The 20,003-nt window shown below is 38.5% G+C and overlaps 1 protein-coding gene across 1 annotated transcript in view; it reads right to left on the reverse strand.

Moving 5' to 3' along the window:
* Nucleotides 1-20,003, reverse strand: part of LOC110022392 — a 38,829-nt gene that overhangs the window by 12,913 nt on the left and 5,913 nt on the right. Inside the window, 6 exon segments of the mRNA XM_020721306.1 lie at nucleotides 1-131; nucleotides 2,614-3,033; nucleotides 3,535-3,829; nucleotides 3,935-4,027; nucleotides 4,760-5,688; nucleotides 19,009-19,099. The exon segment at nucleotides 1-131 is cut by the window's left edge and continues 6 nt beyond it. Coding sequence (XP_020576965.1) covers nucleotides 1-131; nucleotides 2,614-3,033; nucleotides 3,535-3,829; nucleotides 3,935-4,027; nucleotides 4,760-5,688; nucleotides 19,009-19,099 — 1,959 coding nt within the window.

The raw sequence follows: 20,003 nt of genomic DNA on the forward strand, positions 1-20,003 counted from the left end.
AGGGAAAGAATTGTTGGTGCCCAGATCAGCAACACTATGAAGCTCCCCATTTGAAGAAGCAATGGCAAGCGGCAGCTTAAAGTCAAGTGGTGCACCAGGCAGGCAGCTGCTTTCCTCAGTCTTTTCAATACCTAACAAAAAAAGTATTGTATAAAAGTCCAAGAGAACTACGACAGCCCTCCTTAATTAAGGAATAAAATAATAACCATAATAACGTTAGACAAAAGTAAAAAATAATAGATAATGTTAAGAATGTCAAATTGTTAGAGCAGAAAGTAACAATGATGAGTTAAAATTAAGGACATTGTCATTATTCGTGACAAAAAAAGTTATTGAAATGAGAGGTGCATGATGCCACTCTACGAGTGCTAAATTATAGTAAACCTAGAACAAGGTCAAAAAAATTTAGGATGTAGCTTCTGGTAGGGCCTTTTGGATAATTTATCATGGGTAGGCCTATTAAATTGCAAACTAATAATAAATTACACACCAATAGGTTTCAACAAGGTTTTGGCCTTTTTCAGTAGCTAAAGTGCTTAACTAAGGAAGGAATAAAAAACGGGAAATTATTTTTGAACTCTTTCGAATGAAATTAATGAGATAATAAAATTTATGGTTTAATGTTAAAATTATAACATAGATGATATGGATTCAGAGTTTTGCCTTCTCATCATGACAGCCTCCCCACCCCTTCATCCTTCTTCATCCTTGAAAATTTTCAATTCCTCTTCTTGCGCTTTAGTAGGGAAAAAAGTGAGATAGGGATAGTTTCTAGAGAGAGAAAGTGTTGAAGGAGGCTCAAAGTCAACACCGAACCACTAGCACCAACACTGTGTGGGAAAGTTCAGGTTACTCTCACTTCAGATCAGGATGACCCAACCGTGGGTTATTTTGGGAAGATTCAACAGTATATGTGTGGCACGCGATCCTAGGAGAGCCCATCGATATAGATGTATGCTTTCCATCCTCTGGTGCATTGGGGGACGATACAACCAACAGTGGAATCCAAGTGTTGCTAGGATTACCGAAGTAGAACCGATAGCTTTGATGAAAGAAGTTGAAGCTCCCTTAACCCCGGAAGACTAATGCGGGGGCTAGGGCCAACTGCCTGAACCTGCTAACAGAGAGACAGGGCAAACCCGGTCTGAGGAAGGGTCAGTCCCGATTCCTACGGGACTGAGCGAGAGAGCAGCTTTTAAAATGAGGATCGGGCCCGATTCCTTCTGCTTCAAGCGGGAGCGGCACCTTCAATGGGTAGCAATACCGCCAGCCCCTTCTCCCACTTTCCTTTTCTATTATTTCCCCATGGGAACCTCCCTTCTCTGTTATTTCCAAATTGGAGTCTTTTAAAGTGTTGTTTTCCAAAATTAGGTTTAGTTTTTGCTTGGTTGTTGTTTTCAGAATTCTCTTGGAGTTTTCTTCTTCTCCCTTGCCAGAGTCGTATCCGACGACGGGTGATGCTTCGGTTGTATCCTGCTCCGAGGTGGTTGCATCATTTCCGATCTCTCCCTTTCCATCATCCCTATCACTTCTAACCGCCGGCCAACATTATCCCTGTCCCTCCAGCGCCCCTACAGCCGACCAACTCCCTTACCCACCACCAGCCCCCATCTTGCACCCAACTGATCCATTTACAAGAGTTCTCCTTGTTGTCCCACCCAGAAAGTCTTCCTTCAACACTAGACCATCAGTTCCACTACTTTCTCCTAGTCGTCCCGCCCTTCGGTCCACCTACATCCTCTCCCCTTCCATCCTCTCTAACCCTTCTAACCGCCGACCAATATTCTCCATGCCCCTCCAGCACCCCTCAGCGACCAATTCCCTTACCCACCAGCTGCCCCCACTACCAACCCCCATCATGCACCCAACTGATCCATTTACAAGAGTTCTCCTTGTTGTCCCACCCGAACAGCCTTCCTTCAACACCAGACCATAAGTTCCCCTACATTCTCCTAGTCGTCCCGCCCTTCAGTCCACCTACTGGACTTCAAATTCCCCTTCCTAACCTACCACACAGCCACCAGCCCTTCCCTTTCCCATTGTCGCTTTGCCGACGTCACCGCCGCCCTCGGATCTTCTCTTCCGGCCCTAATCGCAGGTGTTGTTGTTGTGTCGTACATTCCTTTCCAGTTTGTGCCATTTTGTAATCCTAATTCAATGCTAATAAAAGTTTGCTTTTCGTTTCCGTTGTCTTTTGAACTAGTTCCGGTATCATGAAATAATTAAGCTTTATTGCTTATTTTCCATGAATTGTCAAAAAGAATATAAACTCAAGAGAATAATTATAGAATCCAGTAAATAATAAAATAGTTCAAACAAAACCTAATTACATGCATGAAATTTACACCATCCTTAAAACAAGCCAACTTCCTTTTAATCCTCCTCGTCATCCTCTTAAAAGCCACGCACTTAATATTTTATAAAGAAAATAAAGACAAATGTTTATGAGCTTATAATAAAATTTTATAATTAAGGAAATAACATTAAATGCAATGAGATGTGGCTAGCCACATATGAGAGGAAAAAAGAATGATGCAGGCTATATGTACTGCAGAAAATATTAACTAAAATTATAAAACATGGAAAATAAATAAGAAATCTAAGATGGATTACCATCTAATTTAGCAGCTTGCTTTGCAGCTGAAATTGGCATCAAGTTGTGTGGCGAAGGAGAACGTTCCACATCCACAGCTACACTACCAGCTCTCTTCTCAACATCATGCTCTCTTTTACTTGTATCACTTGCCTTAGAGGACGCCCTAAGACCAAGCCGTGCAACTAGTTCAGACCTCAAAGAAGCTTCTAGAAGCTCGTAATCTTGCTCGTAATCTTGGGAAGTGTCAAGAAAAGGTGTCTTTTCATTTTGAACATCAACATGATCAGATCTTGATTCAACAACTCTATTATTAGAAAGAAAATCCACTCCTTCATTATCCATAGACATGTTTAGATTGCCCGTAGGAAGAGCTGCTCCATCTAATAGACCGTCATCTCTATGGTCCGATTTAGTAACATTAGGTTCATAGAATTGATCTAAAAAAGGGAGTTTGGCACATTAGCTATGAAGGAGTAAACACAAAAACTCATACTATGTTTTAAAATGTAAAGTAAACAAATAGTTCCCTGACTGTTTACATAGGGTCATTTTAGTCCGAAAGTTTATAAAAGTGTTAAAATAAAATCAGATTTTTTAAACTAAGGCTGAAATAGTCCTCTATAGAGATTATTTCAGCCCATTTTAGAAGAGTTTGAGACTAAACTGACTGTATCAAAATATAAAATATCAAAATAGTCCCGTGATTGTTCACATAGGGCCATTTTAGTCCCAAAGTTTATAAAAGTGTCAAATTAATCTCCAGATTTTTTAAACTGAGGCTGAAATAGTCCTCTATAGATATTATTTCAGCCCATATTAAAAGAGTCTGAGACTAAAGTGACACTTTATAGATCTGAGACTAAAATCAAAAAGTTAGAAGACTGTTTTGGCACTTATCGTCTAAAAAAAGACACAGTGGAAGAGATTTGAAATCAAACCTTCAATAGGGATCCGTTGAGACAGCCAATCTGATGGGCAGATGGAATTGGAAGCCTTCATGACAAAAGCTCTGAATTTGGCAGAAAAATGTTCACGTTTGGCATACAAAAAGGTGCATCTCTCATTAGCTTCAATCAGAGACCTCTGGGCTTTTCGGTAAGCTTTGAGTGCATTCCGTTCCTCAACCTCACATGTGCATCTATACGCCTGTGCCTCTTCCAATTCTTTATCATGTAGCTCCTCCAACTTCACCAAAAAGTGGAAGGACGTACTTCCTTCTTCTGTGGCATTTTCCTGAAAAATAGATCAGTTTGTATCAAAATATTCAAAAGTAGATAGATCTAGGAACGAGAAAACCATTACTAACAAGTATATTTCAACAAAGCTCTCATACTTTACCTCACCCTGGCTTCTCTTGATAATGTCCATGGAACCCACATAATTAGAAGGCAAATTACACGCCCCAGCTTTTTTTGAAAATTTCTCAGATATCTGTCAAAAGGTTGGGAGAAACAACTTAGGGAATATATAGATAAAATAACAGCTTTGAACAATCCCCATAAGAGTTCTACTAAGTAAAACCTCACCAACTCTCCACTTGCAATATTAAAATAAAATTGAATGTTTAATTCTACAATTCCATACTCGCAGTTCAATTAATTACAAATCAACACATCAAATCAATAATCCATACACACTTCTTATCGAATAAATAAATAAAAAGGTGCCCCGAGTTCTCATAATCTTCAAGAAAATTGTGAATAAATTGCTAAAAAAAACTATTAGTAGCAGGCGTTGAATACAGTTTAGCTTTTAGAAAATTTTAGACCATTGGATTGCAAATAATTCCATCAAAATATAAAAGAAATGAATGAGACATTCATAATAGAGATGTGTAAAGGCTTCAGATATGTCACTCTGAAAACAGCATGATATTAAAGAGCTTCCAGCCATCATTGTGTACATCATAAAAAGAATGTTTAAAGCAAAAATAGAAAATAAAGTTTGAGACAGGCATCAATGCAAATATTTAGCAAGAAAGAAGAAATAGTTGATTTTGATACAAGATAATTACACCAAGTTACAAAATTTTATATGCTCTAAATATTAACTCAGTTAATATCACTTTGATCACAATAGAACTGATGATCTCAATTGAAAAGAAAGTTATAGATTATAAATAGAACGCCCAAAGAAATAAAGATTCATGAAAAAACGTTATACCAAATTTTTTGCAGCATCAACATTTTCAGAAAGAGCCTCATCACGAAGATTGGCTGTTAACAGTGCCAAATTTGAGACTTTGGGTTTTATAACAGACGAATTTACAGTATTGCCGCCATCAGGCTGATAGTGAGTGCAAGAGTTGTCCACACGAAATGTTCTGATATTTTCAGGCTTAGAAGGCGCACCACAATTGAATTCACTGGAAGATTTATCATGCTTCAATCGCTTCCTAGAAGATTCATTTACTTCAAATTCCAAATTGGTGTCATATGCATGACTCCCAGTGCCAGTTGCCTGAGAATCAGAACCAACAGTTACTTCCTTTTGCTTCAGCGATCTGTTCTGTACCTTCAGTGTAGTTTCTCGTGCATCGATTTCATGATGTAAAAGCTCCAATCTTTGATCAGCCATTGTTGCATCTTGTAGATGCCCAACATCCCGATTTGCTGATGTCCTGATTGCAGGATTTCGCTGATTAAACTGAGAGCCATTCTCGGCTGAAGTTCTCCGAGGCGCACAGGTAGCTTCATAGGCACCGTCAACAGAAGAAACAATTTCTTGATTGGCAAAACCTTTCTTTAGAATTACTTTACTCCCATCTGGCTCTGGTTCAACACCTTCTTTTGGCTTCGGCAATAAATTGACTGCAAGCCTTAAATCATGTGCATTAGATACACCATCCATCCTTATAACATCCTTTTCTGGACAAGTTTCTTCAGACTCACTTCCACTATCATCATCTGAAAATCTTATAACAAGATCATTATTCGAATTTTTTGCATGCCAACTATGACCCCCACTGGTCCGAGATCTGAATGGAAACTTTCTCTTAAAATGTTTATGATAGTGCTTCTGATAAGTTTGCATTACTGATGGCCGAAGTTGGATGCCTGGGGTACTTGACCAAGGTGTGAGAGCATTCTTTACTATAGAAGAACAACAAGAAACTAAAAGTTGCATGCATAGAATAAATAGCAAACCATTATGAATTAGGAAAATATTTTGCATGAAACAGAAGTTTCTCGAGTTTCTCTATGTTTATTGATCCAATAAAAGAATAAGAAGAGAATTTACCATTCACACCTTTAACTGATCGCGTCATAAATGATGATAACAAATTTTCAGAAGTTTCAAAATTTATTCTACTTTATTTTAATTGGGTGGTATCTTCTTGCTCGTATCTACAGCCTGCTTGTATTCCCTGATCTGCCTAGAAGTGTACAAAATTGAATCTGCGACCTAATTTCACCCTTTCTATCAGAAGTATAATGGTCCTTCAGGAAAAACAGTACACACAAGCTCCTTCAAAATTAATAAGTACACTCACCCACATCTCTCCAAAGCCAACTCTAGACAATATAATTTTGAAATCAGCCAAATGCTCGATGCAAAACCAACTATTGTTTTTTGTTAAACACGGAAAGATGACCTGTATACATTCATGTCTCCTAATGGATACCCACAATAAACAGCAGCCTGCTCCGCTTCTTCAGCTCTATAACTAAAAGAAATTACAAAAAAAGGTCCTACATTGCTTATTCAAAATAAAAAATAAAAAAAAAAGACAACTAACCAAGCACTAAACAGAGACGCTCACATCCAAGTTTGAATTAATATTTAAACCCCAACCACTTTCACAGATTTGATTTCCATTTGCTCCACACAATGGCCTTTGTAAAATCAATTCCATTATGAAGAAGAGATTATTGAAAGCTGTAATATAAAACGGATAAGATCTGGAAGCAAAAACAGCATATAAATTGCAATAGAGAGGTGGGAAAACTCAAATGAGGGCCTGATTTTACTAATACCAATTGAAAGCAAACAAAATACAGCGCCGTTTTACTTTGTAAGAGGTAGATTGGCTCTACACAAATCCCAGATGCCGCTAGGAATACCACACGAAAGCAAAGAATTCAGAAAATATAACCTCCCCCAAACCCTAGCTACTTAGCCCTCATAAATACCCCTTAAGATTCCTTCAAACTTCCCCCCAAAATCCCCCTTCCTTCCCCACCTCCTATATATGATCAGTTGCTCCTCCTCATGACAGAAGTGTCCTGCCCTTTTCCCTTGGGTCGTCTTGTCTCGATCCAACCTGGTCCCTCCATGACCGGCATAACAGCACGCACAACCGGTCCCTCCTGAACCGGTGTAATAAGAGGCGAAGTCGGTCCTTCCTGGACCGGAATAACAATGTGTATATCAATACTCCCCTCCCAAAGAAACAAATTGTCCTCAAGGTAAAATGATGAAAATTGCTTTTGGATTACCTCATATGGCTCCCACGTTGCTTCGTAATATGGCAGATCCTGCCACTTAATCAGTACTTCCTTTGCTCCAACCGCTCCTTGGCGTAGTCCTTAAACCTCCAAAGGTTCCAGAATCACCTCTATGTCCTCTGTCAACGTCGGAGGTAGTGAAGACGATAGTGCATGATCTCCGATAGCATATCTCGGTTGCGAAACATGAAAGATTGAATTTACTGTTGATGGTGGTAATCTCAAATGGTATGTCTCTGTTGTAATGTGTGTTGTAATATCACAAAGTCCAAAATATCATGAAGAAAGTTTCTCGTGCAATCCACTTGGCTTAAAGCTTTGGTGTATCCAATACAAAACAATGTAGGTATGTTTACACACTCCTGTTGACCACCTCCATCTGGCCATTAGTATGGGGATATGTTGTGCTTCTCTTAACGACTATTCCTTGTAACATGAACAATTCCTAGAATTAACAGAGAAACATGTTGTCATTGTCTGATAGAATAGATTCCAGCACTCTGTGTAAACGGATCACTTCCTGTATGAACATCATAACAACTGAGACCATAGTGTAGGGGTATCGTAATGAAATAAAATGTGTATACTTGCTCAGGCAATCCACTACTACCATCATAAATCAAAGCAACCCCTCTATAAAATTCATCGTCACTTCTTCCCAAATCTTTTCTGATAAAGCTAATGGTTATAGTAACCCTCCTGGCTCCATGATCAAATATTTGTGCTGTTCGCGCACATCACACCTTGCCACCATGTCATCAACGCCTTTGTGCGTCCCCACCAATAAGGCTCTGTCAATAGACGATTGTATGTCTTTTTTATCCCCGAGTGACACCTAATTATATTATCGTGAAAGTCCTACAATAGTTTGGGGATATACACTGATGCTCTCAACAACACGAACCACCCCCGGTAGAGTAGTTGTTGCCCACTTAATGCATATCCTAGATGAATGTTTGGATATGTAGTAACTCTACCTGTATTTTCCTCAGTCATTCATCTTACTCACTCTCCCATCCCAAGACTTCCCCGCCTAGGACCAAGATAATATTTTTAGTTGGGGCTCCACCTTTCTCAACAGTGTATCTGCAGTTTTATTCTCCAATCCTGACATGTATTGAATCTCAAAATGATGTCTCGTTAACTTGGATACCCACCTTTGATGCTCCTTAATTACCATCATCTGCTACAAAAGATACTTTAAGCTCCTCTGATCTGTCATCGCTAGAAAGTGTCACCCCAAGCCGCCACTTTTAAATGGCCAAGACAATGGCCATCAAAACACGCTCATTTGTCTCGCCCTAGCTGTGAGCACCTGGTTGAAGTAGGCAATCGACCGCTAGTCCTGTATGATTGTCAGTCCCAATATGTACCATCACATATCCATTTCTACCACAAATAGTCTATGAAATCTGGAAGAGATAATGTCAGAATGCTGGTCAGGGTTCATTTCAGATGTTCGAAAGTCTATGTCGTTGTTTCCCCCACTTGAAATTGCCTTTATTTATCTGTTTCGTTAGTTGTCATGTTATCGTTCGTATCACCTCACGAATTTATGTTAGCATCCAATGAGACCAATGGTACCGATAATGTTGTTAGTTGAGGCTCCACCTTTCTCAACAGTGTATCTGCAGTTTTATTCTCCAATTCTGACAAATACTGAATCTCAAAATCATGTCTTGGTCACTTGGATACCACACCTTAGTTACCATCCTCTGCTACAAAAAATACTTTAAGCTCCTCTGATCTGTCATCGCTAGAAAGTGTCGCCCCAAGCTGCCATATTTAAATGACCAAGACAATGGCCATCAACTCACGCTCATACATTGGCTTGAGTCTAGCCCTAGCTGTGAGCACCTGGCTGAAGTAGGCAATCGACCGCTAGTCTTGTATGATTGTCAGTCCCAATCTGTACCATCACATATCCATTTCTACCACGAATGGTCTCTGAAGTCCGGAAGAGATAATGTCAGAATGTTGGTCAGGGCTCTTTTCAGATGTTCGAAGGTCTATATCGTTGCTTCCCCCCACTTGAAATTTGTCTTTATTTATCTGTTTCGTTAGTTGTCATGTTATCATGTCGTATCATCTCACGAATTTATGGTAGCATCCAATGAGACCTAGGAACCCTCTCAAATCCTTTAAACTCCTTGGTAAAAATCAGTCCACCATATACTTGATCATGCGCTAGTCCGCTGCTACTCCTGCCCCGCTCATCACATAACCTAAGTACTCCACCTGTAACTATGCAAATGAACATTTATTCAAGTTGGCGTACAATCGTTACTCCCTCAACATCTCCAAAACTAACCTAAGATGTCACATATGTTGTCTCTGTAACACTGGATCCAGAATGTCATCGAATAAGACCAAGATGAATTTCCTGGGGTAAGGCTGAAAACCCGATTTAGAATGATTAATGTCTTTCATGTGTCCTAAATATTGTCTTGTGCACATTAGTTGGATTAATTCTGATCTTTTGGTATCCCAACTTAAAATTGATTTTTGAGAAAATGAGTGTCTGTAAAGCTCATCTAGCAACTCATTAATCACAGGGATAAGAAACTTGTCCAATATAGTTTCCATATTCAAAGTCAGGTAGTGTATGCAAATTTTCAAGGCAACATTTTTTTCTTCACTAATAGGACTGGACTGAAAAAGAGGCTCACATTGGGCATGATAATCCCAGCTCCAAGCACCTCTCAAATCAACTTCTCTATCTCATCCTTCTGAATGTGAGGATACTATTATAGTCTGACACTGATGGGACGGAAATCCTTTAAGGTAATAGTGTGCTCATGTTGCCTAGGTGGTGGCAATACGCTCGATTACTGAAATATGTCAGAAAACTATTATAGGAGCTGTTGAACACCCTCGAAGAACTCTTCTGACTCAGAATCCAGGATCTTTATGCTTTATAACTCTACCAAATAGCCTAACCCTGCTCTCTGTATCACCTTGAGCATGATTTTGAGCGAGACCATGGTTCTGCATAGGCTAGTATTTCCTCTCAACACCACCTTCCTACCATCTAGCTTGAACTCCATCAACAGGTATTTCCAATCCACCTTCATCTCTCCAAAGATCTGCAGCCACCTCAGCCCCAAAATCAAATCAGTGTTGCCCAATAGGGCTGTAAATGAGCTGAGCTTGAGCGAGCTCAGGCTTGGCTCGTGTTCGGCTTGAAATTGGCTCGTAAAAATTAATTTGAAAATAATAAATGTAAAGTGTGAGATTCAAACCTAAACCAAATGTATAAAAAATAATGCATAAACCACGTTACCACACAAGGCATTATGATTTTAACTTAGATATAAATATATAATATATTATTATATAAATAATATATGTAATATATTACTATATAAATAATTATATAATTTTTTTTTTTATTTCGAGTTAAAACGAGCCGAACACGAGCGAACAAAGAGTTGTTCGAGTTCGGGTTGTTTACAATTCGAGCTTTAAAAATTTGTTCATGTTCGGCTTGTTTACTTAACGAACGAGCCGAGCTGTTCGCGAACAACGAGCTTTTTTGAGAGCCTTACTGCTCAATATCACAAATTAAAACTAAGCCAGTCCAAGGGAAGTCCTCCACTACCTGTAGGCTATGTAGTGTTAGAACTAACCCTTTACAAATTTTTCAACTTCTCTCCAACTTCCTTATCCATGTCATGATCCTAAAGCCTCTCATATAAACTAACTCCAACTCTAACTGATCCAAGACCTGATTTGAGATGAAATTATGTGCGACCCCACTATCCACCAACACCGCAATCAGTTGCATCCTCATTCGTCCTCACCATCATAGTATGTATTAGAATTATACAGAGATTTGTATTAAATGCATAGATTTATATTAATTCCTGGATTATTCATTTTTTATTTCTTTGTATTCTATTTTTTTTTCCTTTCTTATTTCTCTTTATTTTGTTTTTATTACTTTCCTTGTGAGTGTCCTTGTAATTGGGCACATATACTCCCCTTTTCTATCAATAATTCAAGCTGCATTGGTCACAAATTTAACACGATATCAGATTCATAGCTCTACCCAGAGGTTCCACCCTAGTCGTCGGCAATCTACAGGCCTTCTCCTATAGGATTCCTGTCGGGCCTTCTGCACTCAGAACCTTCTAGCCGCCAATGTTTCTTCCCGGTGGCATTGATCCCTTCTGTAGCTGATCCTTCCAGTAGGCCCTATGTTTCTTCCTGTAGGCCTTGTTGTCGTCAGAACCTTCTAGTTGCTGAACTCAGCAGCTCCTTTAGTCGGTCTCCCTACAGGCCTTCCTAACGAACTCCCTGTCTTTTCTGATGTGAGGCCTTCATGCAGTTGTCGACTATCGTTCTACCGCCCAGATTTCTCTCCAACCTTGCTGAACTCAGCAGCTCCTTTAGTCGGTCTCCTTACAGGCCTTCCTAACGAACTCCCTGTCTTTACTGATGTGAGGCCTTCATGCAGTTGTCGACTATCGTTCTACCGCCCAGATTTCTCTCCAACCTGCCCGATCTACCCGACTCTTAGTTCCAAAAGCCTTTTTCCGTCGCTAGACATCCATCTTGTCTGCCCTCCTATGTCTCGACAAAACAATATCACCTTTGGCTCTGTTGGAAGTATGGTGGATTCCTCCACTATTGAACCTTCTATTAAAGGTGTGCTTAATTCCATCAGAGGATCGTCATCAACCTCAATCCCTCCATAAACCAGAAGACTAGAAACCAACATGAACTTTTTAATCACAACTATAAACTGAACCGCCGCAACTTTCTCCAATGATCCAAAGCAATGTCTTTGTTCATCAAAGTAGTCGAAAATTCAATCACCCCACAGATATGAACCTTCAAAGACTGACCCGACTTATGGAGCTTGGGAAGTGGAGAACTCCATGGACCATGGTTAGGGCTGTCAAAAAAGCTCGTTGTTCGTGAACAGTTCATGTTCGGTTCGTCAATGAGTTTGTTCTCGATTCGTTCGATACGTAAATGAGACGAACGTGAAAGTTAAACGAACCAAACACGAACAGTAATGCATTCGTTTATGTTCAAATCGTTATTGTTCGAAATATAAAATAATTTAAAAATAATTATATATATATATATATATATAATTTAATCGTTATTGTTCGAATATAAAATAATTTAAAATAATTATATATATAATTTATGATATTTTTAAAAATTTAATTTTATAAATTATAATAAATAATAAATTAATAATAATAATATATTAATATATTATATAAGTAACATGCTAATATAGATAGTATATATTTATATAATATAAGTTATATAATTAATATAATATATTATTTATATATATTAATATTAGGGATGTCAAACTGGTTCGTCGTTCGTGAAGAGCTCAAACGTAGGAAACTCCGGCCAACTCTATGAGATGTCTTAAAAGATCTAAGAGGCAAAACAGGGATCAAAGACAGTGACCTAGTACTACAATGATCTGTTTGCATTGTGAATGGAATGTTATATGTACTACGACTACACTCGGGATCCTCCAATTGACCTCTCTCTTCCAGAAAAATGTAGAAAATGATCGCATGTTCCAATTCTTAGTAGTCCTCAACAAAGACCTTAATGAAGTCCAGGGTATTCTTGATCGGGATCCTCTGTCTTCCACTCGCGCTGCTTTCACTGAGATTCGCCGTGAAGAAAGTCGGAGACTTTTCATGCTCGGCACCTCCACTCCTTCCACTGAATCGACTGCATTGATTTCTAATGGTACTCAGTCATCTTCCTTGCCACCTCAAACAGGTCACCCTACGTGTAACTCCTATAATAAACCAAATCACACTCGTAATAGGTGTCGGAAGCTCCAAGTAAAACCAACACACAAGCCTTCAGCCAAAATATGTACTGCAAAGGGTCTCACTTTGACATCAGATTCTACCACGGTTCAGCCAGCTCATACACGTAACATTCTAGAATCCTCTGATACGTTGAAAAGTCAGATAGAGCGATTGGTCAAACTTTTTGAAGCCAATCAATTCTTTGTTGGTCCGTCAACCTCACACGTCCGTCAAGGTATTATTTTTATGGCACTCATCTTTTTCCTCCTATAGTTCGTGGATCATTGCTTCAAGTGTCACAGATCACATGACTGGATGCTCGAAAACTTTCACAACATACTACTCATGCTTTGGGAAAAATACAGTTAGAATTGCGGACGGCTCATGTAGTTCCATTGTCGGTGAAGGGTTGGTTGTTCTAACTACTGGTCTAACCCTAGATCTGTGTTACATGTTTCAATATTGAAGTGCAACATTTTATCTATTAGTAAGTTGATGTATGACATTGATTGCATTGTTTGTTCTCTCCTAATGTTTGTGTCTTTCAAAATCTTCATTTAAGAAAGATGATTTGAACTGTTAAGAGGGTAGTCAGACTCTACTACTTCCAAAAGAAAAGCACGAAAAATGAGGACTCGTCGCTCAATAGTTGTAGTTTATCTCACGTCACTGAATGCCCCATTATGTTGCATTATTGTTTATGTCATCCTAGTTTCCAATATTTAAAACATTTGCATCCATTGACGTCACTGAATGCCCCATTATGTTACATTATTGTTTATGTCATCCTAGTTTCCAATATTTAAAACATTTGCATCCATTGATGTTTAATAATAAAATTGTGTCTAATTTTGATTGTGAAACATGTCAGTTAGCCAAACATCGAGTTCATTGTCCATCTCACACTTACACACCTTCTGCTCTTTAATCACTCATTCACAGTGACGTATGAGGACTCCCCCGCACTTCCAGTTACACCAATAAGCGATTGTTTCTTACCTTGATTGATGATCACACGCGGATGGCTTGAGTCTACATTTTAAAAAACAAATCAGAAGTTGATGTCACATTCCAAAACTTTTACACATTCATTTTGACCCAATTCAAAACCCCAATTCAGGTCCTTCATACCGAAAATAGTCGTGAATTTTTTAATTCTATTCTATGTGAATTCTTAGTAAGAGCGTCCTCCATCATAGCATGTGCACAGATACTCAACAAAATGGTATTGCTAAGAAAAAAATTGACATTTCTTTGATGTTGCTCGTTTCATTATGTTTCAATCTAATGACCCACAATGTTTTTGGAATGATATCATACTGACTACCACGTATCTCATAAAGACTCCCCTCAAAAATTCACAACTTTCAAGCCAATTTAGCCGTTTAAATGTCGTAATTTTATGTCAATCGGGTCTTCACTATGTTAGATCCCAAAATATTTGGGCACACGACCTTTTTTCGAAACACTTCCCCCACTTTTAGTAAACTTGACCTCAGATCCATAAAATGTGCCTTCTTATGGTACTCTGCCATTCAAAAAAGAAATCAATGGTTGGATCCTATCACAAATAAAAATTATGTGAGTGTCGATGTCTCTTTTTTGAAAGTGATCCCTATTTTCCTAACTTAGCATCAAGTGAGGGGGAGCTAGAGTTCTTAGACATAGTTCCTTATCCTACTCCTATGGATGTCCCCCCCCATTGTTCCTGCCACCGAGGAAAACCCGATTCCTGTAGTTCCACCATTTCGTCCTCCCACACTTCGTGTTTACACTCGGCACACTTGTCCTGATGCACCTACTCTGGAGTCTACTAGCTCCTTGCAGGATCTTGAATCTATCTCGGGCAACATCCCTAGCACAACTCTTATTGCAAATGAGAAGGTAAGTTCTCCAAGTAAGGTACGTTCCCTCTATTCCATGGCAAAATATGTCATTTTCGCAGTCGATCACCGACCTATAAGGCATTTGCTACTACCCTGACGGATCATCAAATCCTAGCTACCATTGAGGCAGCACTAGCAAATCCTGCCTTGAAGACTGCAGTGATGGAGGAGATTAATGCCCTTCGGCGAAACCATACATGGGACGTCGTAAATATTCCTCGAGGAAAGAAAGCAATAGGATGTCAATGGATTTTTACCATCAAGTTCTGCTCTGACGGGTCCTTTAAACGCAAAAAACACGATTGGTTGTCAAAGAATACTCGCAGACCTACGGATTTGACCATGAGGAGACATTTGCTTTAGTGGCTAGATAAAACATCATTTGGGCTAAGTAAAACACCATTTGGGTCCTGTTGTCTCTTTCAGCAAATCTAGATTGGCCCTTATTCCAGATCGATAAGAAAAATGCGTTCCTAAGAAGATCTCACGAAGGAGGTATACATGTTCATTCCTCCAGACTCTGAATCTACTACCTCTCAAGGGAAATTGTGTCGGCTATGAAAGTTTTATGAACTAAAGCAATTCTCACGGGTTTGGTTTGGCAAATTCACAAAGATGGTAGTTGGTCGTTAGTTTTACTCAGACTTAATCGGATCACACTCTCTTCTTCCGGCATTCATCCAATGTTCAAATTGCTATAATTATCATCTATGTCGACGATATTGTGCTCACAGGTAATAATCTACCAGCATTGGAATCTTTGAAAGGTCTTTTAGCTAAATCATTTGAAATGAAGAACTTGAGATCTCTTTAATATTTCTTGGGTATGGATGTTTCTCGGTCATCTCAAGCGCTTTATCTGTCTCAACGCAAATATGTACTTGACATATTAAAAGAGAACAATCTTGTTCTGTGCAAACCAATTGTTGTCCCGATGGATCCTGATAAAAAATTGGCTAATGTTCCCAATATTGTTCGTGTCAACGAGACTCGCTAGCAACGTCTTATGAGGAAACTCATCTATCTTGCACATACGCGCATCGACATATGTCGTTGGTATTAAAAGTCAATTCATGCATAACCTATGACCCTTTTGAGCACCATCTCCAAACTATCTATTGGATTCTTCACTATTTGAAAGACACATCAGGCACAGGTTTGTTTTTCTCGCATCACACCTCTCGTATTGTTGTTTACACAGACACTAATTGGGTCGGGTCTATACATGATCAGCGATCTACCTCTGGGTATTGTCATTTGTGTTGGGAAATATCATCACATGGAAAAGAAAAAAAACAGTCGATAGTTGCCCAGAGCAGTGATGAAACTGAATTTTGGTTCATGTCCTTAGAGATCTCTGAAGCTCTCTGGTTGCACATCATGCTCCATGAAACACATATGCAACCTCAATCCCTCTATTATTATTTTATGACAATAAGGTCATCATCAGCATCGCTCACAACCCAGTCCAGCATACCAAACATGTGGAGATTGACAGATACTTCATTAAGGAAAATCTTGAGTATGGGGTAATTTGCATTCTTTTTTTGCCCTTCACTGGCCATTTAGCGTACATTCTTACAAAGAATCCTCTTGAGCAAATGTTCAATGACTTCAAATCCAAGTTGAACATGACTAACATCTGTGCTTCAACCTGAATGGGAAAACTAAATTTATGCAGGATTTGTATTAAATGCAAGAATTTATATTAATTCCTTTCTTATTTCTCTGCATTCTATTTTTGTTTAACTTTTTATTTCTTTTTATTCTGTTTTTATTAATTTCCTTGTGATTATCCGTGTAATTGGATATATATACCTCTTTTTCTATCATAAAATTCAAGTTGCTCTAGTCGCAAATTTAACAGTATGATTCAGAGTAAATCTCACTACTGAATTGAGTGATACCTCTACTACATCTAGGGGTGTAAAAAATTGACCTGACATGTCAACACGACTCAGACTCGACTAAAAAAATCAGGGTTAATGTAAACTCGAATGTTTTTCAAGTCTAGTTCGGGTCAGAGAATTCGACCTATTTACTATTCAAGTCGGGTTTGGGTTGAAACCAAAAACCCAAACATGACCCGAATAAGCACAAAATTTCAGGTCAGGTTCGGGTCTTAGTTTTCGACATGTTTATTACTCGAGTCGGGTTGGAGCTAACCCTATTTGGGTTGAATCTAAAGCCGACCCACCAACCCGAATTGACACTCCTAGCTACATCCCAATGCAAATGGCCTTCTTCCTCCACCATATTACTTCCAACTCCTTGTTATTTCTCCTCCCTCTCACAAACTAAAATAACCTAAAGCGCGCGCTATTTGTAGCGGTGCTATGGGGCATACTTTTTGTCACATCGAAAATATAATCATTTCACTTTCTTATCCTGCACTTTTACCTCAGTGAGACGCTTGAAATTACCTCCGAGACAGGTCATTATATCCTCTCTTTTGGTGCCTCATTCTGAAACGACACCGTCTAGGTCATTGATGTCATGGTTGTCAAGGCACTCTTCTAGAAAATTCCCTTGGTGTCCGCTTTACTGGTCTTCATCACTTGCTTCTTGTCACACCGCAACTAGTCCCACTTAAGAATTTGTTGTGATGCAACGGAGGTGGACGATTCAACCAGCACTCCTCCTAACTTGCAGAATAAATACTCAATATGTGATGAACTTTTCTAATTAAATCACCGTAAACATGTTCAATACATTTCATTTCATAAATCATTCATATGAAAATACTCAGAAGCGTGAAAATTATATCTAAACATATATATCTATATAGAACTGTTAAATAAAAAATATTAATAATACATATAAAAAAATTGGTGCAAACGCCCAAAACTATGAAATGCAAAAATTGTACAAGTCACACTTGACTACTTGTCTAGATGCTCCTTTCCTCTTCCTAAGAGTCAACAAGGTAAAATAAATAACAACAAGCTCAGTGAAATAATAAAGATTAATGAAATTTTATAGACGAAAAAAAAACATGTAAGAGAACAAGCATGTGATTTTGTGAATGATGACTGTTATATAATAGATATATTTCATCCATTGATAAGTAATCATATGTAATCATAAACATATTCATAATAGTATCAATCAATTCATAAAAATGTCACTTATAATTATATATGTCTCACCTATTCTCATATCATGTCATCATTGGATCGTCACCCAACCCGAGACCACATTAATTATTAATAAAGGTTGGGTCCCCCAACATAAGAGTTATCAATAACCCCCTTGATACATATGGTTCCCTACATTCCTTCATCGTCTGATCCCACCAATTCCTGGAGTCTAATCATCGTCCGAATACTAGAAGTCAAGAATCTTATCGTTCCCTATCACCTATACTTGCAAGTATTCATGTAATAGTTTTTCTAATAAGAACACTTATAATATTCTTAAATCAGAATACTTATAACTAGTATTCATCATAGGCATCTTATATATTATATGCATAAATCATAGTAAATTCTAGGGTGAAACTCCCCCCTTTATTTATAGTCATACCCCACTCCCGCTTCTCTCATTCCTTTTTCGTGCTCCTCGGCACCCCTTGCATAACCCCTCCAAATTTTGGCTCACCCCCTCCATCAAAAGTTTCTACTCCACCCCCTCTCGAAGTCCTAAGAGGAAGCTCATGATGGTAGATGCTTTTCTCCTCGTGTTCCTCTCGTTCAATCTCCTTCCCTTTTAATTTGGCCAAGGATTCTCTGGTTAACTCTGTTAGGATTTGCAATTTGAGACGTTGGTGGCATCTTGGAGTAACATCTCCATGAGCTTCTTTATCATCTTTCAATGCTCACAAATGTGTTCTCCAATTGATTCTCCATGGAAGAAAACCTCTTGTGTTGGCCCTCTATTTGGTTTTCTATGGTATCTAACTTTTTTTCATCCCCGATCTAATTTGCCATACTCCTTACAACATATTCATTTTCTTTATTATCATTCCTCCAAGATCTCACTCTGATACCAATTTGATACGATCTAGAACCAAAAATAGTAAATAAATTGCAATAGAGAGGTGAGAAAACTCAAATGATGGTTGATTTTACTAATATCAACGAAAACAAATAAGATACAATGTCGATCTTCTTTTCGAGAGAAAAATCGGCTCTCCACAAACCATAGATGACACTCAAAATAGCAATTTCACTAAATAGTGGGTCTTAAACAAATCAGCAAAATAATGTCAATATTGACGCACACTGACCATCTAGTTAAAAGATTTGCGTGAGAGAAAAAAGGCTCGATGACTTTACCTGCATTTACAGCATTCTTCTTCAAAGCATAGGGCACGGACTCGCCCAAATTTTCACTATTTATCGGACCAACAGAACAAGTAGCCAATTCCTGCATAATAGACAAGAAGAACCATGAAAAAGATATAATGATAATAAAGGAAGAACACAACTGACTGCAGAAATTGCAAAAATCTAAACATGTGCAGTAACTAGAAACTACGGTAACTAATTGATAAATCTTAGTAAAGAAAGAAAATTCATAAACCAGGTTTGGTTTCTATTCAAACCAATTCCAGAAGGCCTGGATGCAAAGATAGAGAATAAAAAGTTTAGATATTCGCTAAATCAGTCCAGTGACAACAAAGAATGACAACAAATGACAGGCAACAAAAAAGTGACATTAAAATAGAAAGCTTAGGGGGTGTTTGGTAGTTCCTTTGAATAGGATTTAGCATGGAATTTATGAAATCCAGCCAAATACAAAAAGTGGTGGAGTTTCGTGGCTTTATGAATTTTCAGAATTAAGGTTCGAAATTTTACCTTCGATTATACTTAAATTCGGATTTACTTAATTAAATCGTACTAACACTATAACTTGCTCACATCAAAGGAACGGAGTGAAGTGCCGCGTCAATCTAAGCACACCCACTCCACAACCCGGCCAAATAATAAGCAGAAAACACTACGAATCATGCACAGTATAGTTAAATATGCAGTTCAGCAGCATATTGCAAAGTCTGTAACTTCTAAAAAAATTAGAAGAGCAAAAGGTGATAAAGATATCAGCCTGACCAGATTGTCCCTGTCCCAACCCTAATGCATAATCAATACCAATGATATAGAATGATCACCCACATCATTTTGTGCATGGTCATCACCAACACAATTTCATGCATCCTATGATCAATTAAAGGGGTGTGATGGACATAAATTTATGATTACCGTTGAAGAATGATTATTTGATCCTCCCTCTCCATCTTCCCCCCCCCCCCCCCCCCCACCCTACCCATCAT

The sequence above is a fragment of the Phalaenopsis equestris genome, unplaced genomic scaffold (genome assembly GCF_001263595.1).
Source record: "Phalaenopsis equestris unplaced genomic scaffold, ASM126359v1 Scaffold000002, whole genome shotgun sequence".
Classification (NCBI taxonomy): domain Eukaryota; kingdom Viridiplantae; phylum Streptophyta; class Magnoliopsida; order Asparagales; family Orchidaceae; genus Phalaenopsis; species Phalaenopsis equestris.